The sequence below is a fragment of the Pezoporus flaviventris genome, unplaced genomic scaffold, assembly GCF_033815535.1.
Source record: "Pezoporus flaviventris isolate CSIRO_AGI_PZ_B2104156 unplaced genomic scaffold, CSIRO_AGI_Pfla_v1 ptg000002l, whole genome shotgun sequence".
NCBI classification, from domain to species: Eukaryota; Metazoa; Chordata; class Aves; order Psittaciformes; family Psittacidae; genus Pezoporus; species Pezoporus flaviventris.
In genome coordinates this window covers 10,202,054-10,228,290 of record NW_026892550.1, presented here as the reverse complement: position 1 = coordinate 10,228,290, position 26,237 = coordinate 10,202,054, and the positions used below count along the sequence as shown (strand labels likewise).

Sequence of the window (26,237 nt, the reverse complement as noted above, 5' to 3'; positions counted from 1 at the left end):
TGTGGCAGAATGATGAGGAGCTTCTTCATGTAATAAGGACTTAAGAAAGCGTCAAATCAATGGCGTCTACATAGCTGCACATACTAGGAATTCTAGAAAACCACAGATGTGATGAACATAACTGATTTTGCCCTTCTGCACTGACTACTTTGTATGGAAAGAGTTTCTTCCCCTTCCTAACCAAGCATGACTATTCCAAACTGGGTGTCCAATTGTACTCTAACAGGAAAAACACTGCTGTTGCAAATGTGTTATCCTGCAGGTTTTATTCCAGGAGTCAGGCTCATTTCTCACTGCTGAGTGGTTGCTAAGGGCAGCTGGTGGATACAGCTATATTCTGCTCATTGCCTGCACCTATGCATTGTTTTGAGGACTTTTAATAGGATGCCTCTCCTGGTACTTTTACACATTTTTCTGTTTGAATGTAAATTGAGATAAACTGGAGTGTAAAAGAGAACCAAATGCTGAGGTGTCTGTGCATAACACAGGGTTTTCTTTACCATTTTTCTCCATAAGCTGCATTTTTGGATTATTTTCTTTTTTTTTAAAAAGGCAAGAAAGAAAGAACGGGTAAATACTGCAATCAATGTAATGATATGCTGCTTCGTGTCCATGATAAATAATGGCAGAAATTTCAGCAAGGGATAAGAAAAGCATGAAAAAGGGGTCATAACCTCTTCAAAAGCCAGGCAGTCAGAAGCCTGGAGAGGTCTTCTCTACCTGTATTAGCAATTGTTTCAGTGGTGTGAGAGCAGGTGAGGAATAAGAATGAGCTGGTGCTGAGGCTGTAATGTCCGCACTCTATACATTTTGAGGGTTTCACTTAGACTAACTCTAAGTCTGATGCTATGGGCTGACGGCCCAGTACCAGCTGGGCAGCGCTAGGTGCACTCCTACAGGGCACCTTCTGGTTCCGATTCATGCCAAAGGAATCCACATTAAGTTCTGAAACTGCTCCACAATGCAAAGCAAAGCAAAGCAAAGCAAAATAGATTGATTCAACAGTGTCAATTGCTTTAAAAGTGCTCTTCTGTGTCAGACCAAATCAGTAATGTAGATGTAGGGGACTGAAGCACCTCCCATATGAAGATAGGCTGAGAAATCTGGGGCTGTTCAGCCTGGGAAAGAGAAAGCTGTGTGGAGACCTCATAGCAGCCTTCCAGTACCTGAAGGGAGCCTACAAAGATGCTGGAGAGGAACTTCTATTCAGGGGCTGTAGTGAGAGGAGAAGGGATGACAGATTCAAACTGAAACAGGGGAAGATCAGGTTAGACATAAGGAAGAAGTTCTTTCCTGTGAGAGTGGTGAGTAACTGGTGCAGGCTGCCCAGAGAAGCTGTGGCTGCCCCATCCCTGGCAGTGTTCAAGGCCAGGTTGGACAGGGTCTTGAGCAACCTGGTCTAGTGGAAGGTGTCTGTGCCCATGGCAGGGGGTTTGGAACTAGATGAGCTTTAAGGTCCTTTCCAACTCAAACTGTTCTGATTCTATGATCCTATGTAGTCAGTGCTGAAAAGAAAAAGAAAACCAACATGTGGTCACAGTCCTTGGGGACATGTTTTTTCAGGACATCTTTGCAATAGTTTCACTCAAGGGAAATCCTAAACCTGAAGAGTCAAATATACTTTCATGGAAAGGATTGTCAGTGTCTTTTTTACCTTGAACTAATGCATGATCTGGGGGTAAAGGAGCTTAATTCGTTCCTGGAAATATAATTTATAGAGATTGGCGATAACTTTGGCCGTATAACAAGGTTCTGACAGATAACTTGGCTTTTGTATTAACTGCATATGATTCCAGTAAATGCTATACCAATGAGCAGCAAATTGTTTTCCCATGTGTATGCATGGCCAAAGGTAAATTACAGCGTGCCAGACACATAACTCCTGCTATTTTTCACAAGGTGCAATTACATATCTTTAGCTTTCCAAAGCCATGTGGTTCTCAAGCACTGTTATGCCTCACTCAGAAAGCACATTTAAACCTATCCCTCCCACTTCGTCTTTTCTACCTTCCTATTGCACTGATTATGCTCTACTATGTTTATATGAAATGTACATGCAGCAAATCTTGTTATGAGATAAGGACAAAGAGAGATGAGATTAAATCTGAGGAACAGCAAAACAGTACAGAGGAAAATATACAGCTATTAGACATGTTTCCTTGGGCTGCAGTCTTGTTCTTGTACTTTTTTTTCCTGAAGATTATCATAGAGTGTTCATTTCCTACCCTCTAAGGAATTCAGGTAGTGGAAAAATGGTAAGGTTACTAATTTCAAGGGCACTTACAAAAATCTGGATTCTCATCCAATTTGTTCAGCAGGCACATGGCAACCTTCAAGTTCTGTTGATTGGTTCTGTAAATTTGGATGTGAATTTTGCCCTCTTTCTTGCAAATGTGAACAATTCATGAACACATTTATTAAGGCTTTACTCTGACGGATTTTAGCAAACAGCTTGAATGGGATATTCAGCAAATCATGTTTTCCTTATTTTACAGATCCAATTAACTTTGATAACAGTTCCCTCAGGCACCACTTTTGTGAACAATTGGGGTTTCTTTCTTTCACTGTTCAGCTACCTGTGTACAAAACCAACATGGCTGTGTACAAAAGCATCATGGCTTGTGATGCTCAACAGCTGATTTCAGCTCTCAAACCATGAGCTTACATTTTCTTATCTCTGTGCAAATAAAAAGAAAACAACACAGAAAGAGAAAATGTAGCTGTACTCTAGAGAAGAAAAGAAACAAGAGCTTTAAGTCACCCTTGGCACCTCTGTTTAGTGTTTTACCTTAATAGCCCAAATGTAGTAGCTCTAAAAGAGCAGCCTCTTAACTATTCTGCAAAGTAGGGCTCATCATCACTTGAGCTACTTTAAGAGATACTTTATGAGTTCTTGAAAGACACTCTGCAGGCTAGGAAAGATTGGGAAGTCTATAATTTTACTTCAATCAATACTACTGATAAATTGCTAGTCACAAGCAAGGATGTGACAAAACACAATAGGACAAGCTATTAACAGAGAATCCCCAGTGCTCCAGATAGAGAGGAAGAAAAAAAATAAATCATTAAGCAGTAAAGCTTATTAAACAGCTAAGATTGAGGGAAACATAAACCACACGGGGCTGGTAGAAGCAGGCTGCTCGCTCGAGCAAGCACACATCTATTCTGACCTCCTCTAAAATGCTTACTGCGGGGAGGGTCAGAAGGTACGTTACTGGTGGGCTCTGTAGTGTTGTACTGGGGAAAAGCCAATGCAGCTGTTCCGGAGACATTTTGGGGCTGTACATCCCTTGCCTGCTCTTGCTTGGCCCTGTTCTCCAGCAACACTTACTCCTTCAGCCCTGGTGCTGGAACCAGTTTGTCTCTCTAAAGAAAGGGAAGCAACTTCAGATGGTTTCATTTGCCCCTTCCTTAAGTCTCAAGAACTCTGCTGTGAAAAACATATTTTGTGCATGAAAACACCTGATGGAAAGAAGTGTGCAGTGGTCATAGACTGGGAGCAGCCACAGCAGAATGTGAGAATCCCTGGACTCAGCTTCATGCTTGAGCTGAACATTGCAATGCTCAGCACATGATACTGCAGTAAGCTGATCACAACAAGGTCCTGTGGTCTCTAAAGTATATTTGTCATATACATGTTTTGATGCCCTTCACCAGTTTAGAAAGATTCCTTTCCAACATCCCAAGTATAAAGCCAAAGGCTGTGATGAAAAACTGTACAGGCAGAAGATACTTTGTTCATGCTTCCTGCCAATGCTGCCAATATACCTGCATGCAGTAACAAGCAATCTCTTGCCCTTTTCTTTGTTTCCTTTTTGTTCTGTCTCACACTGCTAATGGCTTTACTCTGCTCTCTTTGCAACTGTTTCACACTAAAGTATTGCCATTGACTTTACCAGGACAGACACACCTAATCTTGCAGAGGGCTGGCACCAGGTTTCTCAAACTCCAGCTGTAACCATAGGGTTTTGCTTTCTCATACTGTGGACTTCAAAACTTCAGCCATACCAAGGAAGGGATTTAGAAAAAACTTTCACAAGTTCCTTATGTTATTTCTGTGCTGAGGGAAATACGTAATGCATACTAAGTTGAATTCCACAGCAGCACATAAAATCTATAAAGCAACAAAATGCTCTCTATTTTGAAGTGATTTCTGCTACATACTGCAGTGGAAATTGCTTAGGGTTTATCAATCTGAGATGTAGTATAACAGTGTCAAATCACAAGATAGGGACAATGACCTGACCAGGTTGTGACTGAATCCAATTGCAAAAACCATGACTCAGTTGCAATATGTCCAAACTGGGCTCAACAATTCTGCAGTTGTAATCATTCCCAACCTCACATTCCAGTAAATTCAGTTGCTTTTCACTCCCTGAATACACACAGGAAGCTGATTTCCTTTCTATAGTCAATCCCATTTTCTGAGGGACTAGACTGGGTTGAGGACCCCTTTCTAAAGCCAGTGCGATCTGGAATGGTGTTTGCTGTGCATATAGGCAATTTAATCTGTTTTGATCACTTGGCTGATATGATAGTATTGTACTGGCAAAGTATATATGATAAGTAAGACTAATGCCTAGCTAGAAGCCCAGACCCAAAGCTGCTGTAATTTGGACTTCGATGTATTCCATGTAGTGCAGAACCAATTCCCCCTTGCTTATTAGCTTAGTGTTCTGTACAAATAAAGAGTTCTAGTTTCTCTATAAGATATTACACAGGCCTCCTTTGTCTTTTTGCCCTTTACATCCAACACCTTTTAAAAACGATCTGGTAAAGACTTTCTATGATTTCCTAAGCTTTGCTAGGATCAAACACTTTCATTCTCTCCTGAAACAAGGCTGAGGATACAGCAGGTGTCTGAGTAAATGACCATAGTTGTACTGTGTTCACACAAATGTAATGCAAGTGAAGCAGCTGGCCAGCAGCCTTTTACAAACCTCATTGAAAGCTGTTTGCCTCTTTGTAAAATGGATGTTGGGAAAAGACACACTCACAACCTAACCACAAGATCTGATTCTGCACAACTTGTTTATGACTCTATTCCATACTCCATTAACTGGATTGCTGGGGAAGGAGCAGTTGGGAAAGCAGGTTGGAAAGACAAACTAAACACCTGCCTCCCAGCAAGGTCATAACCCTGCCAAAGTCAGAGGAACTTTGATCTGTGCTTGGACCAACTCTTGCACCCTGTCTGTTGCATGGCTATGCCAGATGATGTGAATTAGACTCCCTGCTGATCACAGTAAACCTCAAAACTGTGGGGATTTAACATCTTGATAGAACTTTAGGAGAAAGAGTTTTCTTCAAATTCATCCAGGTATAAAATAGTACCCAGTCAATTTTCACAACCTCTGATCGTCCTTGGGAACAACAAGCTTTTATGCCTGAAGAGTGACTAGAAAACTGTCAGTATATGTTTAGGTTCTTGACTTTTTTGGGGAGCACTTGCTAAAGAAGACTTGGCTTCTTTACCAAGTGCTCCCAATGCATACATTTCCCAAAATACAACTAAAAACTGAACAGAGAGCATTTTTAAACTACAAACTATAGAAATATGAAGTTTTTTTTCCTGATTTCAGCATTGTCTGCTTTCTATCACATCTTACTGAAGGGGTTTTGTTGGGGGAAAACACATGTGGTTTAGAAAAAGTTTGAGTAGATTTACTACTGCTTCATCTGGCATATGGTGAATAGCCATAGTGATCTTACAAAGGTCCAGTGCAAAGTTGAAGAATAGAAGAGAACAGAGTAGAATGGAACAGGAGTAATGGCAGTGAACGTGACTCTTATCAGGAACGAAACAAGCAGAAGTAACCACCTCTGTGTGGGAACCCTATCAGTTTCCAAAGAGGGTATTGTTTTTAATAACCCATCATCTTTCCTTTTAGTCATAATCATAAAGGTAGGAGATACCATTTTAATATCTTGTTTGTTAACTTCAAGATAGTATTCAAACATGAAAATGTCAGTGTAAACAGTCTCTAATTTACAAATATTAGCATATCAACAGGGTATGCTTGAAATCAAGAACTGTAAGGTCACCCAGTAAGTCTCATCAGAAGAATTTTAATACAAAAGCTGTAATCACAGAATCACTGGCTTTAAACTACTGAATTCCCTAAGGGATGTTTTATAATGCAAAGGAGTGCAATCATGTTTGATTTTCTTTATTGCTAACTCTGCATGGAGATCTGAAAAAATCACTATTAATCTAAGCCAGACAACATAGTCCTTAAATGAAATGTAAAACAATATCCTACAATGATGTTCATGCTGATTGCAGCTTCCCATTTGCAGGGTGAAAAAAAGGCTCTGTTAGGCTGTCCTCTTTCCCTACTGTGTATTCTGCATAGGCTATGAAGCATTTATCTGCTAAAAATAAAATGTGTTTTTAAGGTTAGAGCTTTGTTTATCTCAAGCAAAACCTGGTCATCTTTTAGAAGAACAGATAAGCATGAGAAGTTGGATTTGGTTCTGGTCTTGTAAGACTTACAAACCTTGACCGCTTATAGCTTAGAAATCTCTGTCCCAGAAAACTAAATGTTTAATTGCTCTGAAAATGCTCAGGCTTCAGAGATCTTCATTGATATGTATGATATAGAATTTCAGACTTATTTCTGGTTTACAAAAGCAATTGGAAAAACATGTGAGCAATTGTTCCTGAAGAGCTGTGGCTAAATTTGAAGTAGATGCAGGGGAATTTAAGTTGTTCTGGATGGCATTAAAGAAATGAAAGATACTGAAGTTATGCACCTATTCAGATTTCGGCATGTATTGAGGAATGAAGAGGACAAAGGGGAGCCAGGGACCGTGTGAATAATATATATTCGAGGCTTGATATTATTAATATGAAAAGTACTAGAAAATTGTCTTTGGGTCTTTGCTGGGCCTTGAGCACAGATCTAGGCTTGATGCCCTCTGTTCCATTGAACACCATTACGAAAACAACACTTGGTTTACCTACAGAAGTGCTGATGCTCTCGGGAAGCTGATGAGTGTGATACAAACAAATCTTTGTTCAGAATAAAGGCACTGTCGTAATGGATACATTGTATTGCCTTCAGAATAGCAAACTCCAAAATTCTTGTCAAACTATTATTTTCTGGTGTATTTATATAGGAAATGACTGTGAAGGATAATGTCTGAGGATAATTCAAGTGGAAGAGTTATAAAGGAATAGAATGTTATCAATTAATAAATCACAACCGAATGGGTCATCAATACTTTATTAATATATGATCTTTTTCTCATCTCACATTAGCACAGCATGCTTTTTGTCTTCACCTATCTAGACTGATGTTTAAATATAAGCCAATAGTTTTCACAAACCAAGGGCAAATGAATTGCAGAGTTGTGATAATCCATTTAGGGGTCAAAAGCACATATCGGTCTAGCAGGACTGACTAATTTATGAATAGAGACAAGTCCTTGCTCTGTAAGTTGTTAGAACTATTTTGGTTTATGGTAGGCCTTGTCATTTGAAATCATGAAATATGTCTCAAAAGACTAATTAGGCTTTTGGTCTATATGGAGCGAGTCAGATGTAAAAAAAGAAATAGAGTAACTCTTGGAGCCAGTTTGAGTAATTTTTCATGAATTTTTATTTTCTGCATGCAAAGGAATCCCAAATTGCTCCTGTTCATCCTAAGTCTGCATTCTATGGAGGTGTTTCTTGTGTGATAAATGACCAACTTGGGAATTTACTGCTAAATTAGTTATTTCATTATTTCAAATGTCACTTTAGAATACTTCCACATGAATTGAAGCAAGTAAATTAAACACAATATAAAGCCCACAGCTCAGGTAGAAGGTGTCTCTTATCAGCTGAAATGTGTTAAACTGTAAGTGCAGCTGTCCTTTCCTAATGCAAGAGGAAATGGATTAACACAGAGCCCCATGTTAGTCAGTTAACCCAAGAGAGCTGAAATGGTTTCTGTATGCTGCTGCTCTCTTCTGACTGAAGGAACACAAGCTCAGTAACATGGTATTGTTTGTGTTTTTGATTGGATGACTAAATCTTTGGATGGGTGAGTAACGAACAAAAGAATGACAAAGAGCTAGAGATGCTTTCCAGACTACATTTTAGATGAATAGTCATGGGTCAGCACTTTGAAAGCTTCCTTATTTTGCAAATGCTTTCACATGTAAACAGTGGCAAGCAAAATAACTGAAGAAAGAGATATTGGGGTGATACAATCTGTCCATGTCTACTAATGAAACAATAGCACTGTGTCTGAATTTATCAGCTCTCCGGGTTTGTAGATGCTGCAAGCGCTGGGCTCTCAGGCACACAGCATAGGGACTTACCCACTGCATTTAATTCTAGTCAGCCTTTCCCTGTAAGTTTATAACAGGATTATATTGGGTTCAGAGACAGGAGATGAAGGTAACTAAGGCAGGTAAAGATCATAAGCAGAGACTGAAAGATCTCCTGCTCCATGCAGAATTTGTTGTTAGGCTTTTCTAAATAACTATACTGAACTTACTATGCATTAAAGTCTTTCTGCCTATATATATGAAAATACACGTACCCTGGCTTCAGGCTCCTGTTCCTTCTGCCTCTTCCCTTCTTGTTGTGAGAAGCCAAAAATGCAGCTTCCCTTTTATTTTTCGTCTGTGGGTTTCCCCTACAGAAACTGCACAGACTTCGACATAGATACAATAATAATGTACATGTTTTTATTTCCAACCTGTTTCCCTTGGGAAAAACTTTCCCGGTAATTGTTTCTATTTCACCTCAGAAGGTGCTAATGGTAGCATTTTTTGGAAGGGAGTGGCACGGTGATTTCTGTGTATAAATATCAACAGGAATTCTAGAAATACCTTGCTACATAGCTGGTGATTCAAGCTGTACATGAACGTTTCTGGTAGTTTTACCTAATGCACTTTTACTGTGAAGTCATTTCAAGATACAGATGTTATATATATATATATATAAACACACATATATTGGGCTTGATGATCTTAAAGGTCTCTTCCAACCTAGCTGATTCTATGATACAGATATACATTAACTGCACAGACGGACGGGCACTCCCCAAGTCCCCCCCCTCAGGCAGCCCCGCGCCCGGTCCTGCCGGCAGGTGGCGGTGTGTGCCCGGGCTCCCCGCCCCGCCCCTCCCCGGGGGTCTGTTCCCGCACCCCGAGGGAAGACCAACAGGAGGGGATTTCTGCCTTCTTCCTCGTTTTTCCCTTTGTAAACTCAGTGAAGTTCCATCAGCTGCCCGGGTCTCCCCGCGCTGCATCATACCGACCACAGGCAGCGCTTACCCCTCTCAGCCCCTCACCCTCCTCGGGTCGTGGCAGTCCTCAGCTGCCGCTGCCCGCCAGCTCCCCCGGCAGCCGGGGCAGCTCTGTAACCCCATCAGGCAGCGCCGCCGGAGATGCGGGCAGGGCAGGGCAGGGCAGGGCAGGGCGTGGGGGCCCGCTCCCCCTGCCGGGGGTCTGGGAGGAGGGAAAGCGAAGGGAGGATCCTCCAGGATCCAGGTAGATCCAGCTTTTACCGCTTACCAAAAGCCACCAGCAGCAGGACCTCCGCCTCCTCCCTCCCTCCCTTCCTCCATCCGCCCTCCTCCCCTAACTCCCTCCCTCCCCTGCCCCTCCGCGATGAGAGACGGGCCAAGTCGGAGCGCGCCAGCCAGCAGCGATCCCAGCCAGGGGCAGACACATCGCTTTCATGTCGCAGGGTGACTGCTAGCCCTGCGGAGGCTCCCCCGGCCGGGGCTGGGGCTTGGGCCGGGGCCGGGGAGGCAGCGGCAGCGGGCGGGCAGCTGCCGGGTGCCTGCCGGCCCCGCGGGATGCTGGCGGCGGGGGATGCGGAGCCGGCCGCGGACTAACATGGGGGGCAGCCACTCCCACAGGGCGCCCGTCTTCGACGAGAACGAGGACGGTGAGTGCGGAGCTGTCCGCGGTACCGCGCCCTCCGCGCTGCACCGGGGGCGGGCTGGGACCGATCCCCCCCGAGCGGGCTGTCTGCTGGGGCTGAGCTGCCGGGGAAGGAGGAGGGGAAAAGCCCACCTTTGTTTAGCCGTCCGCGCCGGTAGCGTGCCTATTTGCCCCCAGCTGAGCTCAGCTGAAGTGTAGCACACTGTCACTTGGGGTTCAAGCACATGGCAGGTAACTTCATACACGCCTTTGTGAATGGGCATCCTGTTAGGGATGGGAGCTTGCTTTTTTGTTCTGATTTATAGCCGACTCTTTGCCCACCTGCCCATTTTAAACGGTGATGTCTCCCTCAGTCGGTATACTTCTTAAATCACCTTTACTTTCTGAAACTTTTTTTTAGCTAGCTCTATTACTCTGAGATTTTTCTCCCTGCCTAGGTAATGTGTCATAAGAAAGTGTATCTCGTAAAGTTTTCAAAAGGCAATAGAAATGTTTGCATAAAATATAATGTTTCTTCACAATTTATGAATTTCCATGCCATTTTCATACATAGACCACATTTAACTGAAATTTTGTGAATGCATTTCAATTACAATCATTTTGGCTTTTGAAGCAATGAGAACACAGCACTCTTAGGAAGCAGAAAATTGTGTATTATCACTAGCAATGTCTTAATGTTACTTATGGGATAGATGTTTTTGCCTATCTGGATGATGGATGCTTTATTTTGAGTATGTTCCTTTCCAAAATGTTCCCAATGTATTGTATTAGGAGGTGATTGTGCCCAGTAGACTATCATACTGTTTTGGCTTTCTGAGACTGCTAACAAATAAAAGACATTTATGTTCTTCCCTATATATTCAGGACACGTGGAGGTATTTGTATTGTTTTGCTAATAGGGAGAATATATATTAAGTGAATGTAAAGTGCTTAAAGAGGGTGAATGCACTTTTACTTGAATTTAAGATACAACTATATGTCTATTCCTCAACAAAGCTTGAATAGGTATTTGATAAGGTTTGTTTTACAAGACTTCATTGCTTGTGTGAAGAATGGGACACACTATTTACTGTTTGTGAATTGTGGTGCAATAGCTGTTTTTTCCTTGTATTGATATAAAATTTCAGTCATTTAACATGAACATGTTATGTAAAGGAGCGACAAAGATAGGTAAGATCTTGATCATGAGCAATTAGTCTTGTAAACCTTGAGGTAACTCAACAAGAAATACCCAGGAATGAAAGCATGGTCTCAATATTGTCTAGACACCCCAACATAAAAAAATAGCCTTCATCAGACTTTTGATTGAGCTCTCAAGTTAGCAGTTTCCATGAATTATTATTCCTTTTATTTTTTTTTTATTTTGTGTTCCGTGACACAAAGCTGTGGTCAGTTTTTGAACAAAATGAGCAAAGTTCAACAGTAAATTACTGCAGAGAAGACTTCATGACACTTAGTTCTTTTTCCCTCAGTAAAACATTCTGTAACAGAGCCGTTATTAATACCTAATAAAAAAGCACATAAAGTATTTATGGATTTCTATTAGGTCATTATTTATTCTTTGTCTGGTTTTGTTTTGCTCAGGATTTTTTTCCTTATTATGAATGTTCCTAGCATCATCTCTTTTTTCTTCTTAAGACATTATGCTTAGCACAACAACCTAGTTCAGAAGAGTCCACTGCTTTTAAAACAATAACCTATTTCCCATACTCCTTACAGATTATTAGTCAGGATGACATTTTCCCCAAGTACCTACATAATACAGGAAAACATCTCTTTGAAAATGTATCTTACAAGTTTCAATCCAAAACCCAGCTGTATCTCATAGTCTCACTAGTAGCTACAAGAGTCACAATTTTCCACAATATTGGACTCATTATGAAATTAAAAAAGAAAGCAAATCAGAAAGTATAGGAAGGGAAAGTAGAATGTTTCTTGATATGGTATGATTTTGCTCAAGAATGGCAATGCTTACCAACTGAAAGAGAACAGGAATAAATTAGTTGTGTATAAATACACAGGCACAGTAGAAACCAAGCTATTTAGCCTGTTGTGTGTAACGTCACAGCTGCCTCTTCAAATGAGAAAAACGAGCAGAAAAAAGTATGATCATTTAATGTTTGTATGGGTTAATGATGGATGTAGAATAACACATAGGTTTTGGAAGAAGAGATTTCAAACCATTAATTGGCAGTTTGTAAATGATAGGAAAAGTTAATTATACAGTGTGCAACCTAACAAAGAAATACATAGAAATAGTATGTGAAGAGCACGCAGACAGTGCCTGACAAGCTTATAGAATACCTGTTCCAGAGTTACAAATCATGCTTTCAGTCTAATGAGAAAAGGTGTTGACCCATTGAGTAGATCTAAAAACTATTCATTGGATGTAGACTCCCTGCCATGCTTCAGATGATAAAAAGTGACCCAGGCAGAAGGCTGGACTACATGCTGTAAATCCCCAGTTATCACAGACAGCATAACACATCATTATCGTATGCTGATCTTTTAGAAGTCCATAATACACGCCGTTTATAACTAGCTGTATTTGTTCTCTATGTTATGTTTTTGTTAGAAGGATCTTCCAGAACTTCACTCTTTGGTTAGAAACATCTGTTTTCCTGATTAAATGATTCCTTGCCTATTTATAAGATTTATGTTTATTACAACATTTTTGTTAGCATAAAGTGTTTTCCACCCTCCATAATTACTCCAGTGCATTGATAAACAGCAAAAATGGCCCCTCCCAGTCTTTGGTTTGTAAGAAACCTCTTCTAATTTTCTCTTATTTCTACCGCCTTTTCATTCCCTGTGCCCCTCATCTGCACGCATTTGAACCTGCCTTGATTGCACGCAGATAATCCAGAATTGCACGTGACTTGTCACCAGGACCTTGTGCTAGTAAAAATACTTCCAGATCTCTACTAGAAATAGCTTTCCTGGTGCATATGCCCTTTTCATGGGTGTATCATGTAGATAATTCAGTCACCCTGTGATCAGTTAGACCACCAGTGCCCTATTCAGTCATTTCCATTGATGAGCTCCAACCTACAGGAGAATTTTTTGGTGTTTCTATGTACATGACCTTGCATTATGCATGGCTGAATTTTGGTCCATCTCTATTTTTCATAGTCTCAAATATGATCACCCATTTCTTTCCTTGTGATGCTCTCATTCTCCACCATTTTACCAGTGTTTTCTATTACAACCACTCTCATCAACTCCATGCCAGTTATCAAGTCCATTGAATATTTTGTGTAAATACTCAGCTGGATTGTTTCCAGATTTCATCTCCTTTGCTGTTAACCCCTGCCGGCCTCACCATTCCCATTTCAAAACAAAACAAAGCAGAACAAAGCCAACATTTTTTTTCCCTTGTTACTCTCACCGTCTAACCCAGCTGGTAACTCAGCCCTGCACAGCCGCTCACCCACTCCTCACCCACATCCCACAAGAGGATAGGAGAGAGAAGCCAGAGCAAAAGTGAGAAAGCTCCTAGGTTGAGATAAACACAGTTTAACAGGTAAAGCAAAAGCTATGCACACAAACAAAGCAAATGAAGGAATTCACTCACCACTTTCCATGATCAAGCAGGTATTCAGCCATCTCCAGGAAAGGAGGGCTCAATCACAAGTAACGGCTACTTGGGAAAACAAACTCCAACACTCCAAGCATCCTCCCCTTCCTTCTTCTTCCTCCAGCTTTGCATGCTGAACACGATACCCTGTGGTATGGGATATCCCTTGGGTCAGTTGGGGTCAGCTGTCCCTGCTGTGTCCCCTCTCAACCTCTTGTTCACCCCCAGCTCACTTGCTGGTGGGGTGGTGTGAGGAGCAGAAAAGGCCTTGTCTCCGTGTGAGCACTGCTCAGCAGTAGCAAATACATCTCTCTATTCCAGCATAAATCCAAGACATAGCCCTATACTAGCTACTATAAAGAAAATAAACTCTATCCCAGACAAAACCAGCACAGTTACCCACCTTGCATTTTGCCATTTAATTCTCACCTTGTTCAGCTTTGCTTGTACCATCTAATATATCACTTCCCTGAAACTGAGAAAAATTAAATCTAGGCCAATTCTACCATCTACAAAATAAGTTTCTCATCAAGGAAGAGCATCTGGTTACTCTTGTGCAAACAACTTCTGGCAAAGCCATGCTGTATTTACTTCATTCCTTTCTTCTTAGCCTAGGTTAAAGCACAACAAGAGCTAGGAAAATCTGGTGAACAGAGTCCTTTGTATGCTTAGAGCTTACACTCTGGTTAAAGAAGCTCAATGGAAAAATGTTTCATTTCTTGATTTTTATTGCTGTGTAGGTTGGATAGAAAACTAGGTCTGGTGTAGCAGCATTGCTACCTTTAATCGAAGATAAATACTTTCATGGCTTGGAACTATAACATTTTTTCCCAACATTTAGAAAGTGTTTCAAGCTAGATACTATACTAATTGTTTTGTTAATACTGCTGAAACAAAGGAATGTTGACTCTCTTTACCTTGAATATTTCTATTCTCAGAAGAGCTATCCTCTCCTGAATATGTGCATCCAATACTAATGCTAGGACAGCAAGGTAGTACATTTTTTCCTCATGTTCAACTCTTCAGAAATGGCAATAAATTCACAAGAATGGCAATAGAAGGGTGAGGGGAATATTCACTACTGGTAAATGTTTTTTGCAAATTCTCAGTAAATGTCATAAGTGACAAATATGTTAGCAATAGCTTGGTGACTAAAGAGGTCCATTCATGCTGGATTTGCTTAAGCATGCTCTGTTAAAACCTCAGAGATATTTAACAGGTGAAAGTGAAATAGAGAAAAGAGTTATTCAGAAAAGGGCCTACTCAGGAGAGCTATAACTACTACTACACAGTAATAACATATTTGCCTATATTGTGGTAGAAGATACAGAGGAAAGGATAAGAAACAAAAGCATTAGAGGCTAGAAGTTGGTCCTGTGAAATGAGATGGCATATGTATTTGATTGTTTGGGGCTAAAACGTCAGCTTTGCTGCAGTTGCTTTTAGATACAAGTGCACTGAACTTTAAAAGTTCTTGTTTCTATTTTTATAGTGTGACTACATTTAAAGAGTATATGTATTTCCAAAGAGCCTTTCACTGAGTATCCTGAAGCTACAAAGCTTGAACACTACTTTGCAGAAGTCAGTGTGACATAGTATGCGTTAGTACTATAGTCTTGTATGAAGGAAATGAGACACAGCAACATGCCTTAGCTTATTTCCACATGGCCAGTCCCTGATTCACTGTAGTGAATATGTGTCTGCTTAACTTCAAGGAAGTGCTCAAGTCCCACTGCTTTGCTTGAGTCATAAGGCTTTATTCTGTTATAACGTCATAACTACAGAGCTCAATGGAAACCTTGTGTACTAGAGAATATGGCAGCCACCCTCTGGAGTTAGACTTTAAATTCTAAGTTGTAATTTAAAATTGACATCTACCTCTCCTCTCTAGAAAAGCCTTCACCTTAAACAAAGAATTTTCAGTTGTTGGGGAGTTGCAGAAAATGTCATTATTAAATGACCAGTTGCTGAAAAGACCATCTTGTACTAAATTTACGAAAAACCAGATACAGATCCTCACAAAAAGGCCTGCAATTAATATGGATTCAGGCAGCTAAATTCAGAACATAATGGCTGAGTTTACATAAAACGCTGTGGAAGCTGAAGAACTATAAAAGTGACATGGGAAAAATGACACATCAGGGTTTCACTTGAAACCAATTTAAAGCAATTCTTAAACACCAAAATATGTCAGATACAAATGAGAGTATTTGGTATCCAGTTCTTGTCAATGATAAGATCGTGCTCCGCAGCCTGCTGCCACTAAGCTGTAGTGGATAATGTCTAAGGCAGTCATACAACTGCGAAGAACTCAAATCACAAGGCTAATAACATACCCTTTTCAAACTAATTGTTTCATAAGCTATAGCCCTACGGAACAGTTAAATAAAGGCTTTAGAATCTAAATATCTTTCATTAGTGAAAGTAACAAATTTATGGTGCGATTAATATTTCTGCTGGATTTTTAGTTTGTTCATGCAATTTCTATTTGTGGTGGGTTATTCCACATTTTACCTTTTTCTTTGCAAATATAACTATTCCAGTTCCCTTTCATAACTGAACTGGGTAGGAATACCACCCAATTGTGACTTAAAACTACTCTAAGGCAGTTCTGTGTCAAAAAATTGATAGAACACAGCTGTTGCAAGCCATTATTTTATGCTGGATATCAAGGTTTTAGATGAATAAGACCCAGACCATGAGATTTGTGTTTGTTTGTTTTATGGCCTTGTTGAATTATATGCAATTTTATTTTCCATTTACTGAACTTTAGACATAATGTCATGATTACATGTAGTGCGACGCATTTCAGAAAACTTAATGCTAGTGTCTGTACAAATGCAGAACAAAATTGAGAGCACTGCCAAGCTGACAGTTACAGCATAGTATGAGACAGTAGGAGAATGTAGACAAAAAGGAGAGCACAGAACAATATGCTAATTCCAGGTAGTCACAGAGGTGCCAACTGTTGTCAAAGGTTTGCATGGTCTGTGCCAAAGGACGTCCAAAAGGAGTATCATGGCATTGGAAACACCATTGGCCATTTTCTTCCTGACTCAGTCTTTTTAAAGCTTTGGTACAATGTACACAAACAATGTGGACCTGTTCAGACACTAAATGATAATTATAGATGAAGTGTAATACTAGATCACAGATTGCCCTTTCCTACAGGGTACTCTGAAGGAAAGGAAGATGAATCTGGCACTTCCATCTTAGCTTCTTGCTCCCTCAAATGAGCTGCATCTCTGTTCCCAGATTTGACTGTCCTAAAAATGTTGTGCAATATCTGATTCACTCACCTTGTCAGGATTAGAACTAAGACTCTTTCAAGGGACAGCTGAAGTATTAATAATTTTATTTTGCTTTACCATCATCCAGTTTCAACAAAATCTCTGCCAGCAATAGTTTAGAGATGGACCAGATGAATGTTCAAGATCCTTCCTAAACATATTTTCTAAAATTCCAAGATTTAATCTGCTTTGGTGGAAACATCCTTGTCAGAACCTCTGTCTTAAACAAAGGCATCGTGTAAGTCTTTGTTGCTGCTTTTGTAGCCTTCCAGAATTTATACAAGTGGTTGGCATGACACCTCTAAGAGTGTTAAGGAATTTTTTGATGGCTTGTTATGTAGGAAGTGTAAGTGCTTGGAGAAGTAACGTTTAACCCATGTTACCATGTGTGTTATGTAGTGTGCCTGGATGTCAAGATAGACTTTTGGGTAACTAAAAATAAATCAATCAAAGTTAACCAAGCATCAAGCAAGATAAGGTTAGAGACTCCTCTCCAAGACCAGAAAAAACTCTGAATGTTCTGCAGAACTGGAGAAGTGTCAATGGTGGAAAAAGCAGTACGCTGAAAAGGAAATGCTTGGTTTTCCCATGGACAAATCGTGTTCAAATGCACAGAGATACTAGACCGACTCTACTCCACTGGCTTCACTTTCAGATCAGTTTTTCACTTCTGTCAGGGAGATCATGAGGCTGGTTGCACTCACTCCCTTCTGGCACCTTCCCATAGAACAAGGTAGAATAGATCTATCTCCTCCCACCAGTCTCCAGTGCGGCATTCACTGGGTCATTGGTAGAATCTGGCATCAAATGGAAAGAATTCCCTGATGCGGATGTGTGGATGTGTGTTACAAAGCTAGCAGCAATGTGGGAATGCAGTTCTTTGTGAACCCTGAGCAACATGCTGTCCAGTGAATAGAGGAAGTCCAGCCCAGAATCAAACGTGCCTGAGTGAATTAGAAAATGACTGTGGAAACCTTGGGAAGAAAAAATAGTAAGGAACTATGATCTCAAAGAAAGTAGGTCCTATTCTACCAGGGTTTTCTTTGTGCAGTCTCTTCCAAATGTGAGCATGAGAATGAAGAAAGCTGGGTTTTGCTGGCCATGCACAAGATTCTCACTCTTTTCTCGCTTCCTCATTAAACAATAAGCAGAAAGAAAAACATTCCTGATGCAAAACCAGGTAGGCAGTGGATATCTGGAGCCAGGAACTAAAGGGTGGAAAAGAGGAAAAGTTTGCCTAATTTTTGGAGATTTCACAGTATTTCAACTTGACTAGAGTGAGCTTGTACTGAGATGGTGGGAAAGGTGAGGAAGAGAAGGTTGCTACTGAGATCAGTCAATACAAACAGAAAATTTTGGAGTGTATGTTCAAAGGAAAAGGATGATTTCAAGTTCAGCCTGGTAGTGAAGCTCCACAGTATCCTACCATGATAAAACATTTGAGGGGAAGGGACAAAAAGTAGGGAACTTACCCAATAAACTTAGCAGGAGAGGCATGGCCTTTCTGGACGGGGAAGAGCAGCAGTGGTAAGCAGTGTGCACATCAGGCAACCTGATCTCTCTTGAGCACAGCTCTGCTTAATTTCATGAACTAGTTAAATTGATTACTTTAAACTACTTTACTTACTGCCTAATACAAGCCTGTATTGAGCAGCTGCTGAATTTGCTCCTGTACTTGTGAACACTGTGTATATGTCAGCTTCCCTGCAACAGGAAAAAGTAAAATATTATTCTGCAAAGATCAAAAACTTGTGCTAGTGATAAACGCTATTGTCTTATCTAAATCATATTCTGAGTGTTGTTGGTCTCAACCACAATTTGGCATGAATAACAAATACATGGTGTTTGCAGAAACAGAACAGGCATATGTCTTGATTTTTTTTCTCCTTTGGTTAAAGAAGAACTAAGCTGTTTTGCTCTCTGGGGTTCAGTCTCTAATGCGTTAACTGTTTTGAAGAATGACACTGGCTTTTATTTGTCTGCATTTGATCCCAGGAAACTACTTCCTTTATCAGAAATGCCTGTTCATACCCCACAATGTCTGCAGATGAGCAGTGATGGGGCCCAAGATGCCTACACCTTCTCAGTGCAAAAGGAGCTTGAGTGTTAATTTATTTATCAGGGTGGAGAACTGATTCTCTTAATACAGTATTTCATAGATTGTCCATTTACTTTATTTTAAACACTTAGAAATGAACATTATATTCTACAAATGATACATCGTATGTATACAGTACAAAATTATGCTGTACACCTCAAGTTCTTACTCGTTCTCTCACGTAGTAGAAGGGGTTTTATTGTCCTCTATGCAAAGGGGTTTTTGATAGATACTGGTATTGTACCTTTATAAAACACAAATTTCTAGAGAAAAGAACAAATGCATGTGTTGCTTCACTGGTGAGTACTACCAGGCTTTCCCTTCCAGATTCCTTGCTTATCAGAATCTGGCAAATGTAACGCAAGTGCAGCATGTGACCTGTTTTCAGAATGTACTCAGGAAAATCTCAATGTTATATATTGGCCTACTCCCTAATGGCAGTCAGCATTCACCTGAAGTGTCCCTCAACAAGGAGGTGGGGTGTAGTTTTGTATCACAGAAATCAGGGTTTTCTTCCCTTTGTTTCCAAATGAGTTGTTTCCCAATAACCAGAAGTCTTGTTTATACTATAACAGTCTTTCATCTGATTGATTTGACCTCATCTTTAGCTTCCTCAGTTTCCACATTGGCTCTTATCAGCATATGTATTTTCATAAGTAAATGAAACAGTCTGAATGGGCAGGCTAGGATTTGTGACTCAATTGGACAATTTTAGTTTTAACCACTGGAAATTTGAACTCTGTAAAAATCTGATGTCTCTTCTTACATCACCACCTCAGTTCTAGAGGCTGTCAGCTCCCTGTATCCTCCAATCTAACATTCTTTTTCGGTCAGGAAACCTAGCAGTATGTAATCAAGGAAAGCTTACTGGAAATTTGGCCCTTAGGGACATGGTTTAGTGATGAACTTCATAGCGCTAGGTTTATGGTTGGACTCGGTGATCTTAAAGGCATTTTCCAACCTAAATAATGACAGGATTTTATTATTTCAGTTTATTTCACTTGTATTCAGTCCATCAAGGTTCTTTTTTCAGTTTTTTCAGCATGCAATAATTTTCTTCTACAAGTAATGGAAATTTCTTTCTATCTGTAATTATTTTTTCTCCTACACCCTTTTCTGTTATCTCTGTCACAGACTGACACTGTCAAGGGTGTCAAATTCTATAACACTTTTATTCCTAGAAATGTTGCACCCAATTTTCTGAAATGGTTAAGTGCAATATAGGCACATAAGTTACTTTCATTTATTCCATAAATCAGACAAAGGCATTTTCCTTTTAAATAGAAGGAACCCTTTCCAGAAAGCATTACTAAAGTTGGTGTTTATTATACAGGTTTTTAAAGCTTTAATGATAACTAAAAATAGTTGATGAAACTGAAATTTGTTTTTCAAATTTTATATCCCCATATTTTCTTCATAATATCATATCATAATATGAAAGTCTGTCTTTTATATTTCGTTAATCCTTTTATACCTTTCTCTGTTTTCAAATGTTTTGTTTGGATATATTCATCAAATCTATACAGTAGCTTCTTTACCTGATTCCAACTGAAATATAAATTAAATTTGTGCTTTTTAGTCTCATAATTATATCTGGATATATATACACACACATATATATTTAGTTTATTCCCACTTTCTCTCTCATTTTCACTTTTTTTTATTTTTAGAAATATTACAATTCTAGTTCTTTGAAATTTGAAAACTTACAGATAAGTTCTACAGCTGATACATTTTTGTGCCCTGTCATTTTTAGCTTGGTTTGCTAGTGAATGAAACAGAGGGCTGGCTTTGTCATTGTATTGCTAACCCTGTTCTGTGTGAGAAACACTGTAATATTAAGTAAGAGAAATGTACTATGAGGCAATATACTACAATGGACAAAAATTATTTTCTTTCTTTTTCCTACTTGTGCAGTTATAAGGGAACACCTGCTATTATTACTTATTTTAGATCTGAAAGTGCAAACTGAACTAATCCTTCCAATAATTAGTACTTCCTTTTTATATTGTTCTGCCTTCCTTGCTGAGGCAAGGAAGTTCTTGATGAGAGCTGTTCTTAGCCACCTTGTTGAAACAGAGATGCAATATAATCACAAAATCATTATTAGCCTTCTGAGTGTCCTTTACACCTTTCTGAAACTGTCCTTAACTTCCCCCTGGATTGCTTTCACATTATGTTATGAATATTGCTTTTGTGCCTTTTGGGGTTAGGTTTAGGTAAAACTTTGTACAAGGTGTAAAGCCTTCAAACTCTTCTGGGGCAATACCACATCTTTTAGGCACTGGCATCTGCTATGCAGAGCTTGAAGTCAAAGAACAAAAGCTAATCAAAAGATCCTTTCTGAGAAGTAGGAAAAAGTCATTATTTTAAGTTCAGCCTCACATTTTACTGTTTTAGCATATGCAAAGTACAGGGACAGCTGCACAGTCTTACGTGCAGGGCATTGCTGTACAACAAAGTTTGCCTTTACTGGGATTGGTTTGGATATAACAGGAGGAACAGACTGGCTAGAATCTTCTGCAGCTTCATGAGATTTTTCTCTGACCAGATATAGCAGGTGATTTTTCAGCAATAGTATGCCAATTGTGCCATTATTTTCAGCCCTTTCCCAGCCCAGTAATATGTCTTTGAGGTCTTTTGCTTAAGTGTTTGAGCTAAACATTTGAACTAGCTTGTTTTACGGTGCAAATAATAATACCAGATACCTTAGGAAAAGAAATAAATTTTTAGTGTGAAATTCTTTGTGAAAATCTCAGTATTGAAAGACTTTATGGCAGAATTTATTAATCTTCAGTTAAACAAAAATGTCACCACTAAGTGCTGTGAGATTTTGCTGGAAAACAGTCATAGAGTAGGGAACTTTTCCTGTTGATCCAAACTTTCAGGAGGGAAAATCTTGCTCTTTTGGAGTTAGGGAGCTCTCTACTGATGAATGGGAGAAGAGAACAGCTAGAGGATAGCTGCCTGGGCTGACAGTTGGCTGTGGGAGGCAGGATGTGCAAGTGGAGCTCCTCTGGTGGCTAGGCAAATTCTAGCTGTTCCTAGTACAGCATCTTCTCTCTGGCTTTTCACAAGGCTTTTATGAGAATGGGGAGAGGTTATGTCTGCTGTTCAGAAAAGATTAAGTAATATGTGGTGGTGAAGTGATACCATGTTTTCAGTGGTTTCAAGCCCTTATGCTAAGTGGCTTCAGACCAGGAGCCATCAGTCTATCTCACGGATGTCAGAGGGAGCACAGGCATGGATTTCTAATGCATTAGTAAAAAGCAACCCTTTCAGTGTAGTTGCTGTCCCTTACAGAGAAAAAATAGTGCTTGTGGCATTCAGTTTTCTCACTGTTTCTAGTGAGATGCAGAGAATTTTGAATGCTTTCTGGGTATAAAAATGTTAATGAGTAACAACAGGCTCAGCTCTCAGCCTCCTAACCTTCATCTGTGAGGTAGACCATTTACATCTTTTGATCCACACACGTATGTGGATCAATGACATCCTGATGTTTCGAGTGACAGGATATCCTGGATGTTGCAAAGAATCTCCTGCAGTGCTACATTCCAGTTTGAAAAACACAGCCCAGCAGATCACCTGGGAAAGTCTGCTGACTGCTGTCATATGCAATATGTTCTTTCTAGACTTAATGATATGAAGCTGATTTGCAGTCCTTTTTACACCTGTATTTGTTGATAAGATAACAAAAGAAAACAAACAAAAAAAAATAGAAGAAAGGATTGACCTGGGAAAGGATTTAATGGTAAATAAATTTTCTTTTGCTATTTTGAAAGCTTTCCATTCTGTACTGTGAAGAAACCGAGGTTTTTTAATTTTATTTTTAATTCTATTTATACTTTTCATAAATAGCCAGAGGAAACTCTCATCTGCTGATGTACAATTTTATCCTAGTTAAGAAAATATAATACACATATATTTTAGAGAATAAATTCTCTCGGTATGTCTGTAAATAGATACTTTTATATGCATATAGATATTTTTATACATACATTATTCTTGTCAAAACAAACGCAGTGTATGTGGTAGGGAACTCTAAAACTGAGTCACCAATATTCATGATTTTCATCTAACATCTATAATTAAACTTATTTGAGATTCTATTTCTGTCATTATACAGAACTAGTATAAGCACATTTAACATCACCAAATGTGTCAGACATTAAGACTAATAAACCTTCTGCTACACTGAGCAATTTATGCTCTGCAGTTAACTATTTGTTTGTGCTTTGCACTTAATAACTTCTGTCATTAAGATTAGAAGTTATGTTCTTTCCATTTGTACCTGTCAGCTACTCATTCTGTACATCAAATGAATATTTATTCCTGTTGTGTGTGACATAAAGTAAATCTTTATAGATTAAGTTGTGGCTTAGAGAGTGTACTGACCTTCTGCAGTTAATGTCAACTCCAGCCATAACCAGGAAACTGGCTGGTCTGAAGTCCTCGCCTCCCCCCAGTTGCCACTGCACCAGCTGATGTGAAAGCCTAGATATGGAGATGAGGTGGACTGGGTTTGTTTTATGAGTGTATCTATATTTGCTTTGCTTTAGATCTTTCATGTTTCACTCCTAATCTTATCAGTGGATAGATAAGACAAAGGCTCTGATTTACTTATTCATATTTACTGTTTTCAGCAAGGCGTGGTCATATCAGCTTTGTTGTAATTGCTTGTAGTGTGTAAATAAGCGTACTTTTATCAGGCTGAAACTATTGTTACTTAATTACTGTAAGGTTTTCCCAGAGGTAAGTAGTACAATAATCAGAGAATAAGTCATCAAGTGAAAAACCTGCAGTTAGTTGGCCATTATACATACAGCAGTCAGCCCATCTTTCACAGTCCCAGTACCAAAAATACAAATTCCATCATTAAATGTTAATCTGTAAATCTCAAGGTGAAGAAATACGTGTTGCACTGAAATTCTGGAAGTTCTTTATTAATTAAATATAGATGTCACTATCAGGTTTGGTTTTTTTTTTTTCCTACTGTTTCCAAGCCATGGCCCATGCTGTAGCTCTGGAAATACTGCAGTGCAGCAGGAGCTGGCAGGGAGCAGCTTCTCTGTGTCTGAAGGGAAGGTGTTGAGCGGTCTAGGGCAGGCTCTTCTCAGTGGTGCCAAGTGGTAGGATGAGAGGTAATGGGTATAAGCTAAACTACAGGAAGTTCCACCTGAACATGAGGACTTATTTCTTTAAGTGTTCAGGTGATGGAACACCTTATCCTTGGTGCCATCTTAAGGCATATCAAGGATAACAGGGTTATGAGGGGCAGTCAACATGGCTTCACCAGGGGGAAATCATGTTTGACCAATCTCTTAGCCTTTTATGAGGAAATAACACAGTGGATGGATGATGGCAGAGCGGTGGATGTGGTCTACCTTGACTTCAGCAAAGCATTTGACACAGTCTCCCACAGCATCCTCACAGCTTAAATTGAGGAAGTGTGGTCTGGATGATCAGGTAGTGAGGTGGACTGCGAACTGGCTGAAGGAGAGAAGCCAGAGAGTTGTAGTCTATGGGGCTGAGTCTAGTTGGAGGCCTGTAACTAGTGGAGTGCCTCAAGGGTCAGTACTGGGACCGGTATTATTTAATATATTCATCAATGATTTAGATGAGGGAATTGAGTGTACTATCAGCAAGTTTGCTGATGACACTAAGCTGGGAGGAGTGGCTGACACGCCAGAAGGCTGTGCTGCCATCCAGCGAGACCTGGACAGGCTGGAGAGTTGGGCAGGGAATAACTTGATGAAATATAACAAGGGAAAGTGTAGAGTCCTGCATCTGGGCAGGAACAACCCCAGGTTCCAGTATAGGTTGGGGAATGACCTGTTAGAGAGCAGTGTAGGGGAGAGGGACCTGGGGGTCCTAGTGTACGACAGGATGACCATGAGCCAACACTGTGCCCTTGCGGCCAAGAAGGCCAATGGCATCCTGGGGTGTATTAGAAGGGGGGTGGTTCATAGGTTGAGAGAGGTCCTCCTTCCCCTCTACTCTGCCCTGGTGAGACCGCATCTGGAATATTGTGTCGAGTTCTGGGCCCCTCAGTTCAAGAAGGACAGGGAGCTGCTGGAGAGAGTCCAGCGCAGGGCAACAAAGATGATTAAGGGAGTGGAGCATCTCCCTTATGAGGAAAGACTGAGGGAGCTGGGTCTCTATAGTTTGGAGAAGAGGAGACTGAGGGGTGACCTTATTAGTGCATATAAATATATAAAGGGGGAGTGTCACGAGGATGGAGCCAGGCTCTACTCAGTGGCAAACAATGATAGGACAAGGGGTAATGGGCACAAACTGGAACACAAGAGGTTCCACTTAAACTTGAGAAGAAACTTCTTCTCAGTGAGGGTGACGGAACACTGGAACAGGCTGCCCAGGGAGGTTGTGGAGTCTCCTTCCCTGGAGACATTCAAAACCCGCCTGGACACATTCCTGTGTAACATTATCTAGGTGTTCCTGCTCCGGCAGGGGGATTGGACTAGATGATCTTTCGAGGTCCCTTCCAATCTCTAGCATACTGTGATACTGTGATACTGTGTGACTGAGCATTGGAATAGGTTTCCCAGACAGGCTGTGGAGTCTCTTTCTCTGGAGGTATTCAAGAGCAGTCTGGACACAATCCTGAGCAATATGATCTAGGTGACCCTGCTTGAGGAAGAGGTTTGACTAGGTGACCACTAGTAGTCCCTGCCAATCTCAACCATTCTGTGATTCAGTGGTTCTGTGATTCTATGTCCTGCCCCTAAGATGTGTGAGTACAGCAGGTCAGTGATACAAGTGCAGCTCAGCAAGAGTATGGAGGGTAGCTGAAGTGCATGGCCAGGCACAGATGTACCTGCAATCCAGCTCAGGTGAGGACTGAAATGATGTGCAGCTGAGAAGAGCCATGAGGAAGCTTTGCAGGGACCTGCCATGGTTTTTCTGAGCTGCGCTTTGTGGCTCTTTCTTGTTTCATAGTTGCCGGATCCAGGTCTGAACTGCAATGGGAATCCTGAGCCCATGGGCAGCTTGGTGGTGGTGGGGCAGGGGAAACTGGTCATGGCCAGCAAGGCCTGCTAGTGCCCTCAGAACACTGACACGTACAAGTTGTTTTTCATGTTGATACTTGTGACTTTTTTGATGAGGAAGAGCCACTAAACACAAATGCCTGGATATCTTCAGAAATTATCTTCAAGTGTTTTCTTTTTCAAATTATAGCAATTTCAATACTATTTTCAAGTTCCAAAATATAAACCAGACCTGGACAGCTGCATTTATAACCCACAAGCTTGTGTACTTCTTTTGAGAGTGTTTTCCTGGGGGAATATCACTACTATCACACTGATGAGCTTTAATTTTACAATGACAAATGAAAAACAAGCCTACGGCTCTGAACTTCAGGCAC

The 26,237-nt window shown here is 40.4% G+C and overlaps 2 protein-coding genes across 2 annotated transcripts in view; one reads left to right on the top strand and one right to left on the bottom strand.

The window, feature by feature from the left end:
• The window catches only part of EVC2 (EvC ciliary complex subunit 2), a 437,493-nt gene that overhangs the window by 156,457 nt on the left and 254,799 nt on the right, over positions 1 to 26,237 (bottom strand). The window lies entirely within an intron of this gene.
• The window catches only part of STK32B (serine/threonine kinase 32B), a 161,479-nt gene continuing 144,736 nt past the window's right edge, over positions 9,495 to 26,237 (top strand). The window contains exon 1 of the mRNA XM_061468967.1: positions 9,495 to 9,892. Coding sequence (XP_061324951.1) covers positions 9,817 to 9,892 — 76 coding nt within the window. The 5' untranslated portion in view covers positions 9,495 to 9,816. The remainder of the gene's footprint in view (positions 9,893 to 26,237) is intronic.